The 20,468-nt window shown below is 39.7% G+C and overlaps 1 protein-coding gene across 1 annotated transcript in view; it reads left to right on the plus strand.

Moving 5' to 3' along the window:
* Positions 1-20,468, plus strand: part of UPP2 (uridine phosphorylase 2) — a 35,726-nt gene that overhangs the window by 2,674 nt on the left and 12,584 nt on the right. The window contains exons 2-5 of the mRNA XM_055398414.2: positions 1,693-1,810; positions 7,800-7,958; positions 11,545-11,659; positions 18,633-18,842. Of these exons, the coding sequence (XP_055254389.1) occupies positions 1,693-1,810; positions 7,800-7,958; positions 11,545-11,659; positions 18,633-18,842 (602 nt within the window). The remainder of the gene's footprint in view (positions 1-1,692; positions 1,811-7,799; positions 7,959-11,544; positions 11,660-18,632; positions 18,843-20,468) is intronic.

Consider the following 20,468-nt stretch of genomic DNA (forward strand, 5'->3'; position numbering starts at 1 on the left):
ATGCAGGAGATCCAGGTTTGATTCCTGGGTAGGGAAAATCCCCTGGAGAAGGGATAGGCTACCTGCTCCAGTATTCTTGGGCTTCCCTGGTGGTTCAGCTGGTCAAGAATCTGCCTGCAATCCAGGAGACCTGGGTTTGATCCTTGGGTTGGGAAGATCCCCTGGAGAAGGGAAAGGCTACCCACTCCAGTATTCTGGCCTGGAGAATTCCATGGACTGTATAGTCCATCGGGTCGCAAGAGTCTGACACGACTGAGCAACTTTCACTTTCAGCATCTTTTCCACCTCTTGGTCATCTGTATGTCTTCTTTGGAGAAATGTCTATGTAGGTCTCTGCCTATTTTTGAATGAGTTTGTTGTTTTGATATTGAGCTGTTCTCTTAATCAGTTGTTTCACTTGCAAATATTTTCTCTCATTCTGAGGGCTATCTTTTCATCTTGTTTCGGGTTTCTTTTGCTGTGCTGAAGATTTTAAGTTCAGTTAGGTCCCATTTGTTATTTTTAAAATTTTCATTACTCAAGGCAATTTTACTCCAATAAAAAAATCTATATATATATCTGAAACCATACTTTAAAAAAAAAGTGAGTAGGATTCCAATAATTAAAAAATGGAAGGGTAGCAGAAGGCTGTTTCAGGAACAAAGGCCTAGTTAAGGGACCTAGTTAAGGGTCCTTAACTTTGGCTTCACATCAGATCACCCCAGAAGATCTGAAACATAATCAGAGTTTAAATTAATTGGGGCCTGAGCACCAGTGTTTCCTACAAAGCGCCATGTACAATCAGGTTGAGGATCATCAGAGATATAGAAAGATACAAGGTTTTTGTTAAGGTGTTTTGAGGTGTTTGGAGGGAAATGGGAGGTCTATAGAACAGAGAAATCCCAGATGGTTCTTGGTAAAGATGGCTGGATCCACTGTCATGTGGGGTACATAATTTTTTATCACTACTAATTAAAGCAGTATATAATTATTATTGAAATAACCAAAGGCTATATAGATGATGTGCTTCATAAATATGAATGTTTGAATTAAGGTGATTTCTATAACAGCAGTCAATTCACTGTCTTGACTTCCATGTGTTGTATTACTTTACCAAGAGAGGGATGAAAAACTAGTGGTTCAGCTTGCACTGCTGTGATGGAGGTCTGAGCTGGGGCAGTGGCAGATACGACATACACAAAACCCCATGGAAAGTTGAGGAGACAAAGAAATATGCAGAGATGAAAAGACAGCAGTGATAATATTCCCTCAGCAGAGCGTATGGAAGGATTGCCATGGGAGCAAAAGCCTGCCTGTGCAGAAATGACTGCTCTGCAATTTCTTGGTTATATAATCTTGCACAAGTTTCTCAACTTCTGTAAGCTTTGGCTTCTTACAAATTGAATTATTACTTTGTTACCTAATAGAATGATTATAGGATTAAATGAAGTAATATATTTGTTATATGCAGTTTTTACGACATTGTGGAATTTTCATGCCTAATGCTATGCCTGGCACACAGTAACTGTACAGCAAATATTTGTCATTTTTATTCATTATACCATAATTCTTCCTTACAAATCAATTAATCCTAAAGAAAGATTTGTGTCCAATATTTGGGCTTGTGGTTATCATAGATGTAGAATGATATTTCTCTTTTGTGTGGTATCTCTCCAGATTCCTTTATATCTTCTTCGTACTGTTTTTTTTCAGAAAAAGTTTTGTTCACGTTAAAAATCCTTACCTGGACTCTATGGATGAAGATGTTCTCTATCACTTGGATTTAGGAACAAAAACACACAACCTACCAGAAATGTTTGGGGATGTAAAGGTAAAATATTTCTAACTTTAGGGAAAACAATTTAATTTCCTCTGGTGATATTTCTCCTTATTTTCCTAACATAAACATTACTCTTTTGGCTAAAGAAATGTCAGAGGTCCAATAGGAACCAAAGTCATGCTCATTCTCTGAAACAATTTAGATTGTGTATGTCATAAACAATCATTTCCACCTCAACAAGACACAAAAGTTCCCAAACTAAATCTAATGCAAACATTGTTATTTGACTTCTCTGGCCCCTGGAGATAAATCCGACTTTATTGACAATCCTGCTGGGTGTTCAGAATTCATTATGATTCAGTTCATTGTTTAACATCTTTACTTATAGATGAACCTCACTAATCTTCATTTTATCAAACCATGAAATAACTCAACAGAACTAACAATAGGATCTACCACTTCCTGAAAACAACCATTATTCAATATTTCATATTATTAAGATTTTTGTTATTTCATAAGACAATATTATGAGAAAAAATCATTTATGGAATGTTACTTGGAAAATTTTATGTCTGTATTATTTATCTTAAATGTATATGTTAATTATAAAAGTGGCTCATGTTCATTATTTAAAATTGGAAAAATATAAAAAAGAATAATGACTTTAAAAAACACACCTAAGAAAAACTCCTCCTCCTAGACATAGATGCCATCAACTTATTTTTTTAAAAACATTTTAATAAATAGATTTTATAATAGTTGGAATTATATAACTTTACATCTTGTGTTTTTCATTTAACTTGATGCCATTAATATTTCCCCATATTACAATATTCTCTTTGAAACACAATTTTTATGGATGCCAAGCCTGTGTCATACATTATATAGTCTAAAATTGGCTTTCATGTTGCAGCATTTTCCATCATAAACAGTGCTGAAATGGATATTTTTGTACCTAAAATTTTTTCACATATAAGTCTATTTCTTTAAGATGATTTACAGAAGTGGTCAAAAGGAATAAACTAATTTTTAAATTAATTTTTATTGGCGTATAGTTGCTTTACAATGTTGTGTTAGTTTTTGCTGTACAGCAAAGTGAATTATAAATCTATATGTATATATACATCCCCTCTTTTTTGGATTTCCTTCCCATTTAGGTCACCATAGAGCATTGTGTAGAGTTCCCTGTACTATATACTAGGCTCCCATTCATTATCTATTTCATATATGAACTTAAAAAAATTTTTTTTGTGTTCTAAAAGGCCTACACTGAATCATAGTCCCACTACTAGAGAACTGTGCAGTTTTCAGCTGACTTTTATTCACTCCTTTAGCAATTATAAGAACAAAAATAAAAATTCGCACATCCACTATCTCAAATCTTCACATTCCCTCTTTTAAGTGGGTATAGCAGATATTCATTTCCTCCATAAAATAAGGAAATTGAGTTCAGAGTGGTCAAAGGTAGTTAACAAGTTATGCCATATAGTGGCAGAGCTAGGACTTGTCCAGTTTCCAGGATTCTTGCCCACTGCACTAGGTGGGCTCTTTGAGTCATTGTGACTGAGAAAAGTCCATTAATTGGCAGGGGGCACCGGAGAAAGGGGAGGAAGAGGAGGAGGATGTTAGGTACATGAAGGAGGAGAAGGAAGGAAAGCAGGAAGAGGGAGGTGAAGAGATCAGTCTATGATGCTCATTAACAGTAGGTGTTAAATTGTTTCCTCCCCTCCCATTGCTCCTATGGCACAAGGTGTGAAGATGCAGGCTGATCTGATGTGACCTGCCTGTTTCCTTACTCCCCTGTAATCAGTGACTCCTTGCTCTTTCATGGCATCCCTCAATCTTTTGCTTCATCTTTTCAATGTAACCTCTTTTCCTACTGCTGTTTCTGGTATTTATGCTCCAAGAGAAATTGATCAAGGCTGTCTGTGATACTCATTAACCAGACTTTATCTGAATTCAGATGTTAGGTTTGAGGTTCATGCCTCACAATTCTTCCAGGACCCTTATATAAGGATAACTCTGATTAATTAAATGATCCATCATAATTAATAAACTAAGGTGCACATCTAATTAAAAAGACATGTTTTTGAGATGGAACATGATTTATTATTTACATATCTAGGTATCTCTCTCTCTTCTACCTGACTAGATTTTTATCAGCACTCATTCTTATACTTTGTCATAACCACTATCCAATATTAAAAATTCACAACCCACCTGGTTCTGGACCACTTCAGTGATTCTCTTTTGGATAAAAAGACATGCTCTGGTTTAGAACACATTTCTACCAGAGAACAACTCTATTGATTGGGCCATTTATATGGCTAGGAGGCAAACGTGTATGTGTGTGTGTGTGTGTGTGTGTGTGTGTATGTGTGTGTGTAGATTGGGGAGAAAGTAATGTAGTTCCAAATAATCTGAACTGGCTGTTTTATCTATTCTTTAGAGGCAGCAGGTAAAGTCTGACATATTTATTCTTCTCAGAAACTTGCCTCCTTCCAGTTACATTCTTATCTTTGATCGAGAACATGCTAGGTTCCATTGCTTGACTCACTTAAATTCCAGGATAGCAATCCTAGGTAAGGAGAGAGGACATAACCCATCAGTACCTGAAAACTTAGCCTTATCTTCACAGATGATCATTATTAATACCACTATGTTCAAAGAAAAGAAGAACTTTGAACGTGTAAATTTTAAAACTTAAAATTTTAAATCATTGAAATGATCTCTGTTTTCTTCATTTTCTTACTTACTTTACTTAAAGGGCTTTGTTAGCTGCTACTTCTGGAGAAGGCAATGGCAACCCACTCCAGTACTCTTGCCTGGAAAATCCCATGGGCAGAGGAGCCTGGTAGGCTGCAGTCCATGGGGTCGCTAAGAGTCGGACACCACTGAGCGACTTCACTTTCACTTTTCACTTTCATGCATTGGAGAAGGAAATGGCAACCCACTCCAGTGTTCTTGCCTGGAGAATCCCAGGGACGGGGGAGCCTGGTGGGCTTCCGTCTATGGGGTTGCACAGAGTCAGACAGGACTGAAGCGACTTAGCAGCAGAAGCTGCTGCTGCTACTTCGAAATATCAGTGGCATAACACAATGTAAGTTTGTTTCTCACTCACACTGAGTGCCAAGTGGGTGCCCTTGGTCAATGGGTGGCTTTCCTCCAACTGGTGATTAAGGATCCAGACTCCTTTCATCATGTTGCTCTGTCATCTTCAAGGGGTGCCTTGCAAGGAGTTCCTGTGTGTCAACACCCATTTAGCAGATACATGGAAGAGAATCTATAGGATCATTAATGGGAGATTTCTATGGGTGAGAATTGGAAGTGACACTCATCACTTCTGTTCAATTCTAGCAGCTGGAACTCAGGTATATGCCCTCATCTAACTGAAGAGAAACCGGAAAGTTACATTTAGTAGTGTACCCAGAAAGAAGGGGAAATGGCTTTGGTGAACAGCTAATGTCTTCTGTTGTACTGACTTGACTCAATCAATCATTTGAAAAATATAGTGGGGGATCTTTAGAAGTTATCTACTCAAATTCAGCCTCCAAATATATCTTTTATAAAATTACTAACTGGTACCCTCCGTTCTCTCCCTAGAAATTTCAGGTAATATGGAAAAGCATTATACCACTATGTAATGTGTATTTTAAGTCTTTTTATTCCCTTATTAACATATGAAATACGTATACTGAAATAGGACTAGATTAATACAACATGGCAAAGCTAAGTCTTTCAAAATAGTAGGCATATTTGAAAGTGAACTCACTCTGGCAATCATTAGGCCAAGTCCTTAACATAGTTTTGCAATGCTTCAGACTCCCTCCCAACACATTTTTATCTCCTTTGATAAAACCAGGACAAATCATAATTGAGGGGAGCACAAATCACAGAAAGTGTGGCTTAAGGTTACTGTTGGTTGGTGGTCTTCAGTTGTATTTTACTTCTCATCAAAGCAACCAGACTGAAAATTGTGTCCAGAGGTGATATTTAGTAAGTCTGATTTAGAAATAACTCTTTAAGAACAAAAATGCTTTTGTCTATACTTATCATCTTTATGTCTCCAGAAACATTCAGAAATTCCCATTGATTACAGCAATATCAATGTTCAAAGAAGAATTCAAACCGCAAGCTATTCCAACATCTGTTTTGGTTTTATGGTCAATCTGAATAGCTGTAATTTACATTTATGGTACCACACAACGAGGTTATTTTCAAACTACTGTATTTTGTAAAAAGGAAACAACAACAATGACCTCCTTGTACTTAGATCTTGAGCCAAGTCTTAACTATCCATACCCACAAGGGGAAAATTTCATGAATAATCAATAATAATTCAAAAACTCACCTTAGACCATGGCCTTATCCTCTTTGCTACTCAGGCTTGATGGCTACCTTCCATTACAGTTTAAACCAACTTTAGGCCCCAACCGAGAGCCTTGTAAGAAGGCACAGAAAAGACAGTATTGAGGGTAGAAGAGAAGCAGAGGGCCTGGATAAAAGGGTAATCACATCCCTTAATTGAGAATGAGGGAGGCATAGGGACTATTGCTAAATGGAGACAGAATGCGTCATGTAACGAGACCACCCACTATTCACAGTAAATCGTTCGTGAATTGGGCGCCTAACTCTACAGCCTCAGTTAGGTGTGTCCTTAGGCAGATACTCTTCATCCCTGTGAGAGGCCTCGTTGACAAGCTTTCTGAAGCTCTGCCCAACACTGCCTGCATCAGTCAGGCAGCACCAGCTGCCTTTTCCTTGCTGGATTTGAACCAGCTTCATTTGCAAAAATTATGCAGATACAGAAACAAATAAGCAAGCTAAAAGCAGGGCTAGGAAATTGCTCTATAACATGGAAAGATGGAAGTTACCATTTGTTGACCACTCAGAAGGTTTTGTCCTCTATCACACTCAACAAAATCCTCAAAAGGGATTGTATTTTATTTCCTGTTTTGGTGGTGATGATCTGAGGCACATAGAGATTACATGTATAACACTGAACAAGCTTCTTAATCAGAGACAGAATTGGGGTATAAAACCAGGCTTCTCTAACTTCAAAGGGCAGTCCTTTAACCACTATGTTTCCACATCTCTCTGACTCGGGGCTTCTTCAGACTCTGTGCGCTTTACCACTCAGCTCAGATTCCAGAATGACTTTGCACCTGGTACCTTTCTGTGGACTATGCTTTATTGGGTCTCTGATACCTGCTGCCACTCATCATTCCACTGCTGAGCACTGGTCCCCACAGCTGGCTGCTCATCTATACTACACTTAGGTCATGTCCATCCTGTCTCTGGCATCCACCTTAATAGGCTATTGCACAAGCAATTACCAGACAATTTTATTACTGTACTTTATTAGATTTGACACTCTTGACTGCAACACATATTATAATTTCAAAGATGTTAAAATGTGAATGAATAAGACAAAAATAAAACCAAATCATTGGAAGTGATGAAATACCATACTGAGATTTCTGGTCTACAATGATAAGGCTTGTTCCATGAGGATTTCTTCTGAACGAGAAGTTGGAAAGCCTTGCGCTTTCTCTTAAGTTTCATGTTAACATCGTGTATTTCACAATAAAAACATATGATTGGGAGGGTGGAATCAGAAAACATATCTAAACTTGTCATTCTCCTATCATTACTCTTACGTTACTTGCACTCCATGTCTTAGGTATTGCTGTGTTAAGCCTGTAGCCCACTAATGCCCAACAACAGGCTGCCTATGTAAAAACTTAAGATGCTGGTTGATGTTCACTGTGACAAAAATACCCTCTTGAACAAAATCAACACTTATTTTGATTATGTGATTATCTTTTTCTTTAAAATTAAGTACATCAAACATTTTTTCTGGTTGCTTTATTTACTGGTTAATGATGCCAATTATTTAACTCATGAACATTAACCCAGAATGTCTACATATATCCTTAAGTATATAACTGAAAAACAAAATAACAACATTAATTTGAAAGATGACCCTTGCCTTTTATCTCAGGTACTAAGGCGGGTAATTGTTTATTTTTATTATCAGTTTGTCTGTGTTGGTGGGAGCCCCAACAGAATGAAAGCATTTGCACTGTTTATGCACAAGGAGCTCAGACTGGAGGACAGTGAAGAGGACATCAAGGATATCTGTGCTGGGACAGACAGATATTGTATGTACAAAATCGGTCCCGTGCTCTCCATCAGTGTAAGTACTCAATAGCTGCATGTCACGTAGTCATCACAAGCTAGCAAAAGCAAGTGGAACCTTCCAAATATAGGAGTTCCTTTTCCTCTCCTTCTTTGCATTTTCACACAGTTAAATTAAGTGTCCAGGTGTGACATTCATAGTTGGAAAAAGTCCTAGGGGCAGAAAATAACATTCTGTGCTACTTTGGTATACTTTATTAATTACCACTAAGCTATGCAAGTTAGGGGGAAAAGGCTTCAGAGCACACTTCCTCTCTTCAGTTTGTAACTGACTAATAAGCCACCAGAAATTTTTCTCCTCTATGTCTTATCCAACTTTGGGAATGTTGGGCTTTTAGTACACAGGGTCCAATTTTCAGGATTACCAAAGTGGTGCCATTTAATATTATACTCAGTTCAGTTCAGTTCAGTTCAGTCGCTCAGTCGTGTCCGACTCTTTGCGACCCCATGAACTGCAGCATGCCAGGCCTCCCTGTCCATCACCAACTCCCGGAGTTTACCCAAACTCATGTCCATAGAGTCAGTGATGCCATCCAGCCATCTCATCCTCTGTCGTCCCCTTCTCCTCCTGCCCCCAATCCCTCCCAGCATCAGGGTCTTTTCCAATGAGTCAACTCTTTGAATGAGGTGGCCAAAGTATTGGAGTTTCAGCTTCAGCATCAGTCCTTCCAATGAACACCCAGGACTGATCTCCTTTAGAATGGACTGGTTGGATCTCCTTGCAGGCCAAGGGACTCTCAAGAGTCTTCTCCAACACTATACTAAGCTTGCTGAAAAGCTGCTAATGCATTTCTATGGAGATCTTGTAAATTGCTCTCCTGTATTTAGAACATGCTACAGGCAAGCCACTCCAGCACTCTTGCCTAGAAAATCCCATGGATGGAGGAGCCTGGTAGGCTGCAGTCCATGGGATCGCTATGAGTCAGACATGACTGAGTGACTTCACTTTCACTTTTCACTTTCACACATTGGAGAAGGAAATGGCAACCCACTCCAGTGTTCTTGCCTGGAGAAGCCCAGGGATGGGGGAGCCTGGTGGGCTTCCGTCTATGGGGTTGCATAGAGTCGGACACTACTGAAGTGACTTAGCAGCAGCAGCAGCAACAGCTCTGGATACACAGTGTCCTGAGACAATATGAAAGTGGAATGACTTGCAATCTTAGGGAACACAAAGCCTCTTTCCCTCTTGGACCAGGACAGCATACACTTAGCCAAGTGTAAATGCATGTGCACCCAGCTTGCCTTCCAAGTGGGTCTCTCTGCCACAGGGCTGTTTTCTGAAACAATAGTTCTGAGGCTGTACATATATAGACACTGAAGCCCCCATAAGGAGACAGTTAACCATGTCAGATGACAAGGGAAGAATCTACAACAGGGTGTGACAATTCTAAGGAGCTGCATTATATATGACTCCTGCACTAGGGGATAACTACTTTTCCTCAGTCACTCTGGAGATGGAAGAATGGATGATCATGGCTGCAAGCCTGGACTGAAGAAGGGAAAACTATGCAACACTAGTGGAAGAGCCAAGCTCTTCCTGGGTTGAAAGGAAGCTCCTCTGGGTCAAAACACATGAAACCTGCTTCGGACTCAAACAGGAGAAACCATTCATTCATGTATTTGTTTATCCAACAATTATAGAATATCTGCATTAGAAAAAACTGAATACCTCCTGATCTTGGCATATTTTGTCTTACTAACTTTTGTTTGACTTTTAGACTACAACTCTTTGTCCTTTTTTGCATAATAAATGGGGAAGAACAAAAAGGTAAAATTTATAAAAATGAGAAACTATCATAAACAAGCAGTAAAACTTCAGATATAAAAAAGGCAGTGACTGATACTGTTGGCCTATCAGAAAAAGAACTGAAATACTCATCATGCCCGAAGAGGTCAGCCAACTGGAAATGAGCCTCAGAAGGCAGAAAGAGGATTTCCAGTTGAGATCCCTTCTTTGAAAATTCGTCCTCTGCAAAAGCTGCGGAGGTCTGGGGGGGTGTGTGTGTGTGTGTCTGTGTGTGTGTGTGTGTGTGTGTCAAAGAGAGGGACGGAGAGAGAGTTCAGTAGAAATACACAAGCCCACTTGTCATTTTATCACCATGCCATATATAAAGTGATAATCATAAACCTATCAAATATCTGATTTAGGAGGAACCTAATAGATCAGATAATGGTTCATTCTCTTCATTTACAATTGAAGAAATGAGATTTAGAGAGTTTACTCATTAGTGGCAGAGCCCAGACTTGTTGATCTTGGACATACAATTAACATAGGTTTGATTCATGCCTCTAGGATGCATTTGGAAGTCAGAACATGTTCCATGGCAACCAAAAATAGGAAGTCCAGAGGTTCAAAGTTTCCATAGTTTAATATTCTTCATGGTAAGGGAAAGGGAACTCAGGTGAAAATATTGTGCCCGTGGCGGCAGTGGTTTTCCAGATTTGTTAATGAAGAACTAGTGGAAGCCATCATCTTACTGCCAAGATGCCCCTGGTGCTTTTGTGCACACAGTCTTCATGCCTGAGTAGAATACTGAGACCGCATTTGGCTCTGGCATTATGTTAGAAATGAAATAGAAACTGATTCTAAACTTAGCTCCATCTACCAGAAATTCCAGCATGGAGGATCTTTCTGGAACATTATTAGAACATATTGTAAATGCCAAGAATGGCCAAATCCTCTAACCTGTGTTGATTTTTATTCTATGACAATGATTCTACTCTTCCAAATGCTGAGGAAGATGGGGTTGCAGTCATGATCTATAGCAACTTACTCAACAACTTAATCTCACCTACACATTTAGTATGGGCTTCCCAGGTGGCGTTAGTGGTAAAGAACCCACCTGCCAATGCAGGAGACATAAGTGACATGGGTATGATCCCTGGGTCAGGAAGATCCCCTGGAGGAGGGCACGGGAACCTACCCCAGTATTCTTTCCCGGAGAATCCCAAAGACAGAGGAGCCTTGCGGGCTACAGTCCATAGGGTTGCAAAGAGTAAGACACGACTGAAGTGACTTAGCAGGCATGCACACATTTGGTATATATAGCTTCAATTTTTAGGTGGAGGTATAACCCATATCTCTAACTTTGTACCTTTCAAAGCTCACACAGAATTACCAGCAAATGAACATGGACACATGAGAGCAATGAAATGGATTTACTCTTTCATTTAGTATGGTGGAAAAGGATTAAATACATAGCCAAATCTATATTTCCTCGAAATCAAGTCAATCTTGCAAAAAGCTCTTTTTCAAAGACTCACTGGGAAAAGCCCAGAAATGGCACTGCCCCGACACACCAGTACACCACACTGTCCCCACCTTCTGCTCTTGACAATGAGGGTTGAACTCAGTTTAACTGGCAGGGAGATGCCTCTCTTTGATCATCACAGATGGACCCATCTATCAGCATGTCATGTGGGCGTCAGTTAGAGCTGACTTACATTTTTCTCAGCTTTGGCAAAGTCATAATGATTATGTAAATTTATCTGCGGGCTGTTAACTTGTAATGAAGGAAGAAAATATGTCCTGGGCGTGTATCAGTTTGCGAGATGTATAATGACTTTCCCTTTTCTCTCCACAGCATGGCATGGGCATCCCCTCCATTTCTATTATGCTTCATGAACTCATTAAATTACTATACCATGCCCGGTGCTCGGACGTTACCATTATCAGAATCGGTACATCAGGGGGAATAGGTGAGATGAACTGATTTCTATACTATACTAATAAATCCAAGTAGTGGTTCCATACAGGGTAACTAGCTGCCAAAGCATACCAACATACTCAAAGCCCCGCTGAAACCCAGATGGGCTGAAAAGTGTCAGGAGGCTGAGCTTGAGGCAATTTGGAAATTTAAACTTAGAGAAAACTAAAGGAATTTAAAGAAATATGTGTGTGTGTGTGTGTGTATATATATGTGTGTGTGTATATATATATATTTGTATGTACATATATATGTACGTATAATCTTTCTCTTTTTCAGTTCAGTTCTCTTTTTACCTGCATGGAAACCTGGAGTGAGACATCATACTGCCTATTGCCCAAATAGGCTTAGGTGTTCTTAGGGGAAGAGTGGAACAATTGCTAGGAAATTTGTTTTGAGGATAAGAGTAAGTTTCAAGGGTTAGAATAAATTTTGGAGCTTAAAAATTTTATAAGTGACAGAAATAAGTGCTTTCAAGTGAAAAAAATCACTAAGACTTGCCCTGTTTATCAGCGAAGTAAGAAGATGTCAATAGTTCTCAGGAAAACATTGTTTTTAGCTGACGTCAGTGACTACCCTTTACTTGGTTTGGTCTGGGTCTTTTCTACATGGACATACCAGAAGACATCAGGCCAGGCTGTTAGGGAAGAGTTGGGAGATGCTTCCAAAGTTTTTCTCAGCATCTCACCTCCTCCCTTATTCCTCGTCTGACCAGGCAACTGGTCAGGAGCCTTGTTTATATATTCACCCTGGGTTCAGGTAAAGTAATGAGGAGAACTTCTTCTTCAACCATTTCCTCAGGAGCAGATCTTGTGAGAGGATGATTCTACTATGTCAAGAAATGCAAACAGAGCAGGGCATTGTAACTGAAAAGGTTGGGTTAACAGAGTGACAGGACTGAATGGGAATTATTTTTTTTTTAAAGCTGGGAATTATTAACAAAAATTTGGTCTTAGAATTACACAGGTGGCTAAGTCGTGCTTCACTGGAAACAAACATGTTCAAAAAAAAATCATGTCCTTCCCACAGCTATGGTACAGGAATAAAGTCCATCCAAGACCCTCACAGATGGATTAAAGGACATCTATGGATGTTCATTTGGAAAAAGGAGAATTTTAGCAATCATTGTTAGATCAGGCATCCTTCTGGACAGTTGTTCAGCCAATGTTATGCCAAATAGGCAATAGTAGGGAATGAGGCATTTGGGGATGAAATGGATAACGTTGTTTTAAAAAGTGCTCAGAATTCGTGAGTTATGGGATACAACGATCTGTCTGTGCAGCCCGTGCCCATGCAGTGTACCATCCTGACCGCTGAGGTTTCCCTGTGGTATTAGCAAGTGTCCAGTGTGGGCAAGGTACCCTACTGACCATCCAGCTTATGGTCACAGACTCTAGGTGTTTTGCTTCATGATACATACATCCCTTGCAGCACGATGAAGGGCTATGAATTGTGGGAAATTAAAGCGATGTGCTGTTATGGATATCTATAATTTTGAAGTTCTGGTCTCATTAAGAATTCTTAGCTTATTGGTAAGATGTGTTTGTTTGTTTTGTCTTAAGAAACATTGATTTGGAGATGAAGAAGGTGCAACTTGTTCCACCCCCCCTTATGTTTCCATTCTTTAGATGAGCCAACAAAACTTGATGATAATAAAGTACTTGAATAGATAGTAAATAGTACATTTAGCCTTTCACTGGGATATAAATGTTCCAATGTATCTAAATATAGGATGGCATGTGAATAACTTCATTATTGATGTCCACATTCTCAGTTTCCTTCTCAGTCACTTTCTTTAGGACATTGTAAATAATTCAAGAAGCTACTTTTTTGATTTATTTAAAAAGTATTTGACCTATCAAGGTTCTATCATAGTCCACTTTGGGTCTCTGCCTGGATTTTCTAAATTAACCACATGTTGACCCATGTTGGAATTTATTAAGAACCCAGAAGGATATGGCTAGGCACTACGGTAAGGGTCTGTAATTTTTTTCTATACTAAGTCACATAATAAATATTTTAGGATTTGCAGTCCATATGGCTTCTGTTGCAACATCTGAACTCTGCCATTAGTGTGGAAACAATCATTAAAAATATGCAACGAGTGGATGTGGTTGTTTCAGTAAAACTCTATTTACAAAGATGGACTGGACCTGGCCCATGAGTTGTAGTTTGCAGATCTCTATCTATGGCATCTCTATGGAAACATTTCACTCATTCAGTGAATTTTTACTGAGTACTTATAATGTGTCATGGATCACAGCTTTGTTGTGGCAAAGGGGCCTGCATAACTCAGTGAAGCTATTAGCCATTCCATGCAGGGCCACCCAAGATGGACAGGTCATAGTGAAGGGTTCTGACAAAACGTGGTCCACTAGAGCAAGAAATGGCAACCCACTCCAGTATTCTTGCCATGAGAACACCATGAACAGTATGAAAAAGCAAAAAGATATGACACCAGAAGATGAGCCCTCCAGTTCAGAAGGTGTCCAATATGCTACTGGGGAAGAGCAGAGGGCAACTACTAATAGTTCCAGAAAGAATTAGGTGGCTGGGCCAAAGCAGAAATGACACCCAGTTGTGGATATGTCTGGTGGTGAAAGTGAAGTTCCATGCTGTGAAGAATAATATTGCATAGGAACCTGGAATGTTAGGTCTAAAAATCTAGGTAAATTGGAGGTGTTCAAGCAGGAGATGGCAATATTGAACATCGACACCTTAGGAATCAGTGAACTAAAATGGAACAGAAAGGGCGAATTTAATTCAGGTGACCATTATATCTACTACTGGGTGCAAGAATCCCTTAGAAGAAAGAAAGTAGCCCTCATAGTCAATAAAAGAGTCCAAAATGCAGTATCTGTGTGCAGCTTCAAAAACAACAGAATGATTTTGATTCATTTCTAGGCAAACCATTCAATATCACAGAAATCCAAGTCTATGCCCCAACCACTGATATCAAAGAACCTGGAGTTGATTGGTACTATGAAGACCTACAAGACCTTCTAGAACTAACACCAAAAAAAGATGCCTTTTTAATCATAGGGGAATGGAATGAAAAGGTAAGAAGTCAAGAGATACCCGGAATAACAGGCAAGTTTGGTCCTGGAGTACAAAATGAAGCAGGGTAAATGCTAACAGTTTTTTCACAAGAAGATGCTGGTCGCAGCAAACACCCTTTTCCAATAATGCAAGAGGCAGCTCTACACATGGACATCACGAGATGGTCGATACTGAAATCAAATTGATTATGTTCTTTGCAGCCAAAGATGGAGACGCTCTATATAGTTAGCAAAAACATGACCTGGAGCTGACTGTGGCTCAGATCATCAGTTCCTTATTGCAAAATTCAGGCTTAAATTGAAAAACTAGGGAGATAGACTAGGATCTCTTCAAGAAAACTGGAGATATCAAGGGAACATTTCATGCAAGGATGAAAAGTGAAAATCTCTCTTAGTGACCCCATGGACTACAGTCTGCTAGGCTCCTCTGTCCATGGAATTCTCCAGGTAAGAATACTGGAGGGGGTTGTCATTCCCTTCTCCAGAGGATCTTCCTGACCCAGGGATCGAACCTGGGTTTCCTGCATTGCAGGCAGATTCTTTACCAACTGAACCACTATGATTAAAGAAATGGTAAGGACCTAACAGAAGCAGAAGAGATTAAAAAGAAGTGGCAAGAATATACAGAAGAACTATACAAAAAAGGTCTTAATAACCTAGATAATCATAATGGTGTGGTTATTCACCTAGAGCCGAACATCTAGGAATGTGAAGTCAAATAGGCCTTAGGAAGCATCACTATGAACAAAGCTAGTAGAGGTGATGGAATTCCCGCTGAGTTATTTAAAACCCTAAACAAATAAATAAAATCCTAAACAATGATGTTGTTAAAGTGCTGCACTCAGTATGTCAGCAAATTTGGAAAATTTAGCTGTGGCCACAGGACTGGAAAATGTGTTTTCCTTCCAATTTGAAAGAAGAACAATAGTAAAGAATGTTCAAATTACTATACGATTGAGCTCATTTCACATGCTAGCAAGGTTATACTCCAAATCCTTCAAGCTAGGTTTCAGCAGTAGGTGAACTGAGAACTTCCAGGTTTACCAGCTGGGTTTTGAAGAGGCAGAGGAACCAGAGATCAACTTGCCAACATTCATTGGATCATGCAGAAAGCAAGGTAGTTTCAGAAAAACATCTACCTCTGCTTTATTGACTCCACTAAAGCCTTTGACTGTGTGGATCACACCAAACTGTGGAAAACTCTTAAAGAGATAGGAGTACCAGATCACTTTACTTGTCTCTTGAGAAACCTGTATGGGGGTCAAGAAACAAGTTAGAACTGGACATGAAACAAAAGACTAGTTCCAAATTATGAAAGCAGTATGACCTTGCTTCTTTAACTATTATACAGAGTATATCATGCAAAACAGCAGGCTGGATGGATCACAAGCTATAATCAAGATTGCCAGGAGAAATATCAATAACCTCAGATATGCAGATGATACCACTCTAAAGGCAGAAAATGAAGAGGAACTAAAGAGCCTCTTGATGAGGGTGAAAGAAGAGAGTGGAAAAGCTGGCTTGAAACTCAACATTCAAAAAATTAACATCATGGCATCCGATCCCATCACTTAATGGCAAATAGAAGGGGGAAAACTGGAAACAGTGTCAGATTTCATTTTCTTGGGCTCCAAAATCACTGCAGATAGTGACTGCGCCATGAAATAAAAAGGTGCTTGCTCCTTGGAAAGAAAGCTGTGACAAACCTAGACAGCATATTAAAAAGCAGAGACATCACTTTGCCAACAAAGGTTCATATAGTCAAAGCTATGGTTTTTCCAGTAGTCATGTATGGATGTGAGAGTTGGACCATAAAGAAGGTTGAGCGCCAATACTGACGCTTTCAAATTGTGGTGCTGGCCTTTTTGCTGGAACTGCCACCTTCCAGTAATTCACCAAAATGACCAACACAGAGGGAAAGAGGAGGGCACCTGCTACACGTTCCCGAGGCCTTTCAGAAAACACGGCGTTGTTCCTTTGGCCACATACATACAAATCTACAAGAAGGATGATATCATGGATATCAAGGGAATGGGTATTGTTGAAAAAGGAATGCCCCACAAATGTTACCATGGAAAAACTGGGAGAGTCTACAGTGTTACCCAGCATGATGTTGGCATCATTGTAAACATGCAAGTTAAGGGCAAGATTCTTGCCAAGAGAATTAATGTGCATATAGAGCATATTAAGCAACCTAAGAGCTGAGATAGCTTCCTGAAATGTGTGAAGGAAATGATTAGAAAAAGAAGGAAGCCAAAGAGAAAGGGACTTGAGTTCAGCTGAAGCGCCAGCCTGCTCTACCCAGAGAAGTACACTTCTTGAGGACCAATGGAAAGGAACCCAAACTGTTGGAGCCCATTCTCTACGAATTCATGGTCTGACGGGTGTAAAAATAAAGACCTGGACTGTAAAAAAAAAAAAAAAAAAAATGTGGTGCTGGAGAAGACTCTTGAGAGTCACTTGAACTGCAAGGAGATCAAACCAGTCAATCCTAAAGGAAATAAATTCTGACTATTCATTGGAAGGACTGCTGCTGAAACTGAAGCTCCAGTACTTTGGCCACCTGATTTGAAGAATTGACTCATTGGAAAAGTCCCTGATGCTCGGAAAGATTGAAGCCAAAAGGAGAAAGGGGTGGCAGAGGATGAGATGGTTAGATCACATCATCAACTCAATGGACATGAATTTGAGCGAACTCTGGGACATAGTGAAGGACAGAGGAGCCTGGTGTGCTGCAGTCCATGGGGTTACAAAGAGTTGGACTGTTAGTGACTGAAAAATAAAACCTACAATGTGATAGGCATAATACTACCAAGGAGAAAACAGAGGACAAATGCTGCTCTTGCCTTTACAGAGCCTATGTTTTATCAGGACAACAGACAAACAAATGAGGAATTACAGAAAGTGTCATGAATCTTAGGACAGAGAGAATCTAGTGAAGGAAGTGTTGGTCGCTCAGTCATGTCCAGCTGTCTGTGACCCCGTGGACCGATAGCCTGCCAGGCTCCTCTGTCCATGGGATTTCCCAGGCAAGAATACTGGAGTGGGTTTGCCACTTCCTTCTCCAGGGGATCTTCCCAACCCAAGGATCGAACCCAGGTCTCCTGCATTGTGGGTGGATTCTTTACCATCTGAGCCACCAGGGAAAGCCTACCTGGGGAAATTGAATGTAATCTATCTGTGCGACCTTTTAGACCTCCCCACACCCACTGTGGATTCAGATGTTTTGAAGGAAGTGATTTAAGCTGACACTTGAGGAATGGGCTGGAGTTAGTCTGATGAAGTGCATGGGGGAAGATGAGAGAGCACATCAGGCCAGGGGAATAACAGTTGGCAGAAAATGGTTTCTCAAGTCCCAGAGACTTGAGTTCCTGAATCCCAGGAGCAAACCAGACTTTGTAGCGATGGAAGGTCAGACAAGAGGCCTAATTTACATGGGGTGGGAGAGGGGAGGAGGGAATGGATGTGATGAAGATCAAACGGAAGAGAGGACAGTGATGCAAAGAAATTATAGTAATCAAAGAGTTGCAGAGATTAAATATCAAGTAGACACATCACTTTATGAAGAGTACTTGCTGGCAGTCTCACTTAGTTTATTCCTGACCTAATTTATTCAAATTTGAGCCCGAAGGCCAATACTAATTTGCATGTCCAAGAGTCATGTTTATTTTGAAATCTAAACCCCATCACACTGTAAATGTGAATCTGGAAAGACAGCAAATGTAAATGCCTGTTTGGAATGTTATTATTAATTGCATTTGGAAAAGAAAATAATTTAAAACTTGAAAATCCAGAGAATCATTAGCAACTAGCGTTAATTAATGCTGGAAGAAGAGATTATATACTATGTGTCACAAGTCAACTATGACATTCTTCTGTAACCACCTATTTATTCCCACACTACAGGGATTGCACCAGGATCTGTTGTAATAACAGACGAAGCTGTAGACTCCTTCTTTAAGCCCCGGTTTGAACAGGTAATCTTGGACAACATTGTCACCAGAAGTACTGAACTTGACAAAGAACTGGCTGAGGAACTATTCAACTGTAGCAAAGAAATTTCCAACTTCCCAACCCTCATTGGACATACAATGTGTACCTATGATTTTTATGAAGGTGAGAAGAATTTATCATCTGTGAAAGCAGCAGAAAATTACTAGCAATACTTTGTTACTCAAACCTATAATTTATATTAAAAACTTCACCATAGAGAATTAATAGTTGGGGATTTAAAAAGGCACTGAAAAAGCCTTTTCAACTTACTAAAGTAAAGAAATGTAAGGACATAATAAGCAGAAGAGACACACACATAATGAATTTATTTTGAGAGTGGATTTAATCCTCCAAGAACAAATTGGATACTCTATGCAATTAGTGATGTTAGCAAAATCTTATCTCTGTTTATACATTTAAACTGGAGAAGGGGGATAAACGTCTATGCTTCTGCCATTTTGAGGTACATTCACCTGTATCTTGAAAAGGAGGAGGTACCTAGTAAAGAGTGGAAACCAGGAAATCAGGAGAAATATCTGGAGGAAGAAATCCCGAAGGGATGGGATAGTCTCAGATCAGTTCTCTTCTCTCTCTGCCATGAGTAAAATGTCCTCAAATCAAGTTTAGGAACAAATTGAAGGTGACTTCCAAGTAGCAGTTCTTGCTTCAAGGGGTGGGGGGCCAGGAGAAAAATCACTCTGGGACAGACCCTGCTCGTTCCATAAGAAAGAATCTAACCAGGGTTGGTACCGTTCCTTGGAGGGCATTCTAGAAATCTTGTAGTATAGCTGTGTCTGAGTATGTTCACCAAACCACATATTACTTCATTTTAAATTATTTTTCTTTTCCCTTTGGATCAAACTTAAAGTATTACATTGAATTCTAAACAATTATATATGAAGATACATTATATTATCTATACTGGTTACTTCAGGTTAGCAAACGTGTTGTCACAGACATACATGTTATAAAATAGGAGATGCTTTGGGTCTGATAGGGTAAAGACTCCATCTCAGGCCACTGGCCCCTTCATTGGGAGGGTCACCAGTGAGTTTAAGCCAGAGCTTGCAAAGAGCACATGTAGGAGTCAATGTTTCTTTGGGCTGCACAGTATTTTTAAAGCGTGAATTATTTTGCCAACATTTATACGTTCTGGATTTTTCATATGAAATTTTTTTTCATTTTTCATATGAAATATCCAGATTTTGGGCTTCTTGAAATAACATAATATTAAAAATATAAAATAATTTATGCATGGCCGCCCTGGCAAGTCGAATCTGGGGCTACATTCATTGAAGGTGAGGTGAGGTTGCTCCCTTTCCACCAGGCACACCTCATTGATATTACCTGCTTGACTTGTGGGACGTCTGAGTTTAGATTGGTTCATTAATGGTGTTAGCAGGCAGCTCCAAGGAGTGCAGGAGAAGTAGGGAGAGTAGAAGCAGCATGAAAGATAAAGGAAAGGGGAAAAGGAGAGGAAAGGGAGACAAAAAAAGAGAATTGTGCAATATGGATAACAGTGTACACTGGCCTCCCTGCTTCAACAGGACATGCTCGGAGGTAGGACCCGGTGAAGTCTGTTCCCAGCGCATGCGCAGTGGAGGAGTCATAGCATCTGCCTTTTCTCCAGCCCCTTCTGGCCCCACTAGTAGGTGCAGTTGGAATTAAGTGCTAAATAAACACTGAGAGCATCCTAAAAGGGAAAAATATGATCACAAAAGGCTAGCCTGGGGTGTGTGGCAGGGAACA

Source organism: Moschus berezovskii, chromosome 2 (assembly GCF_049115385.1).
Source record: "Moschus berezovskii isolate FMDL1 chromosome 2, NW_MosBer_1.0, whole genome shotgun sequence".
NCBI lineage: Eukaryota > Metazoa > Chordata > Mammalia > Artiodactyla > Moschidae > Moschus > Moschus berezovskii.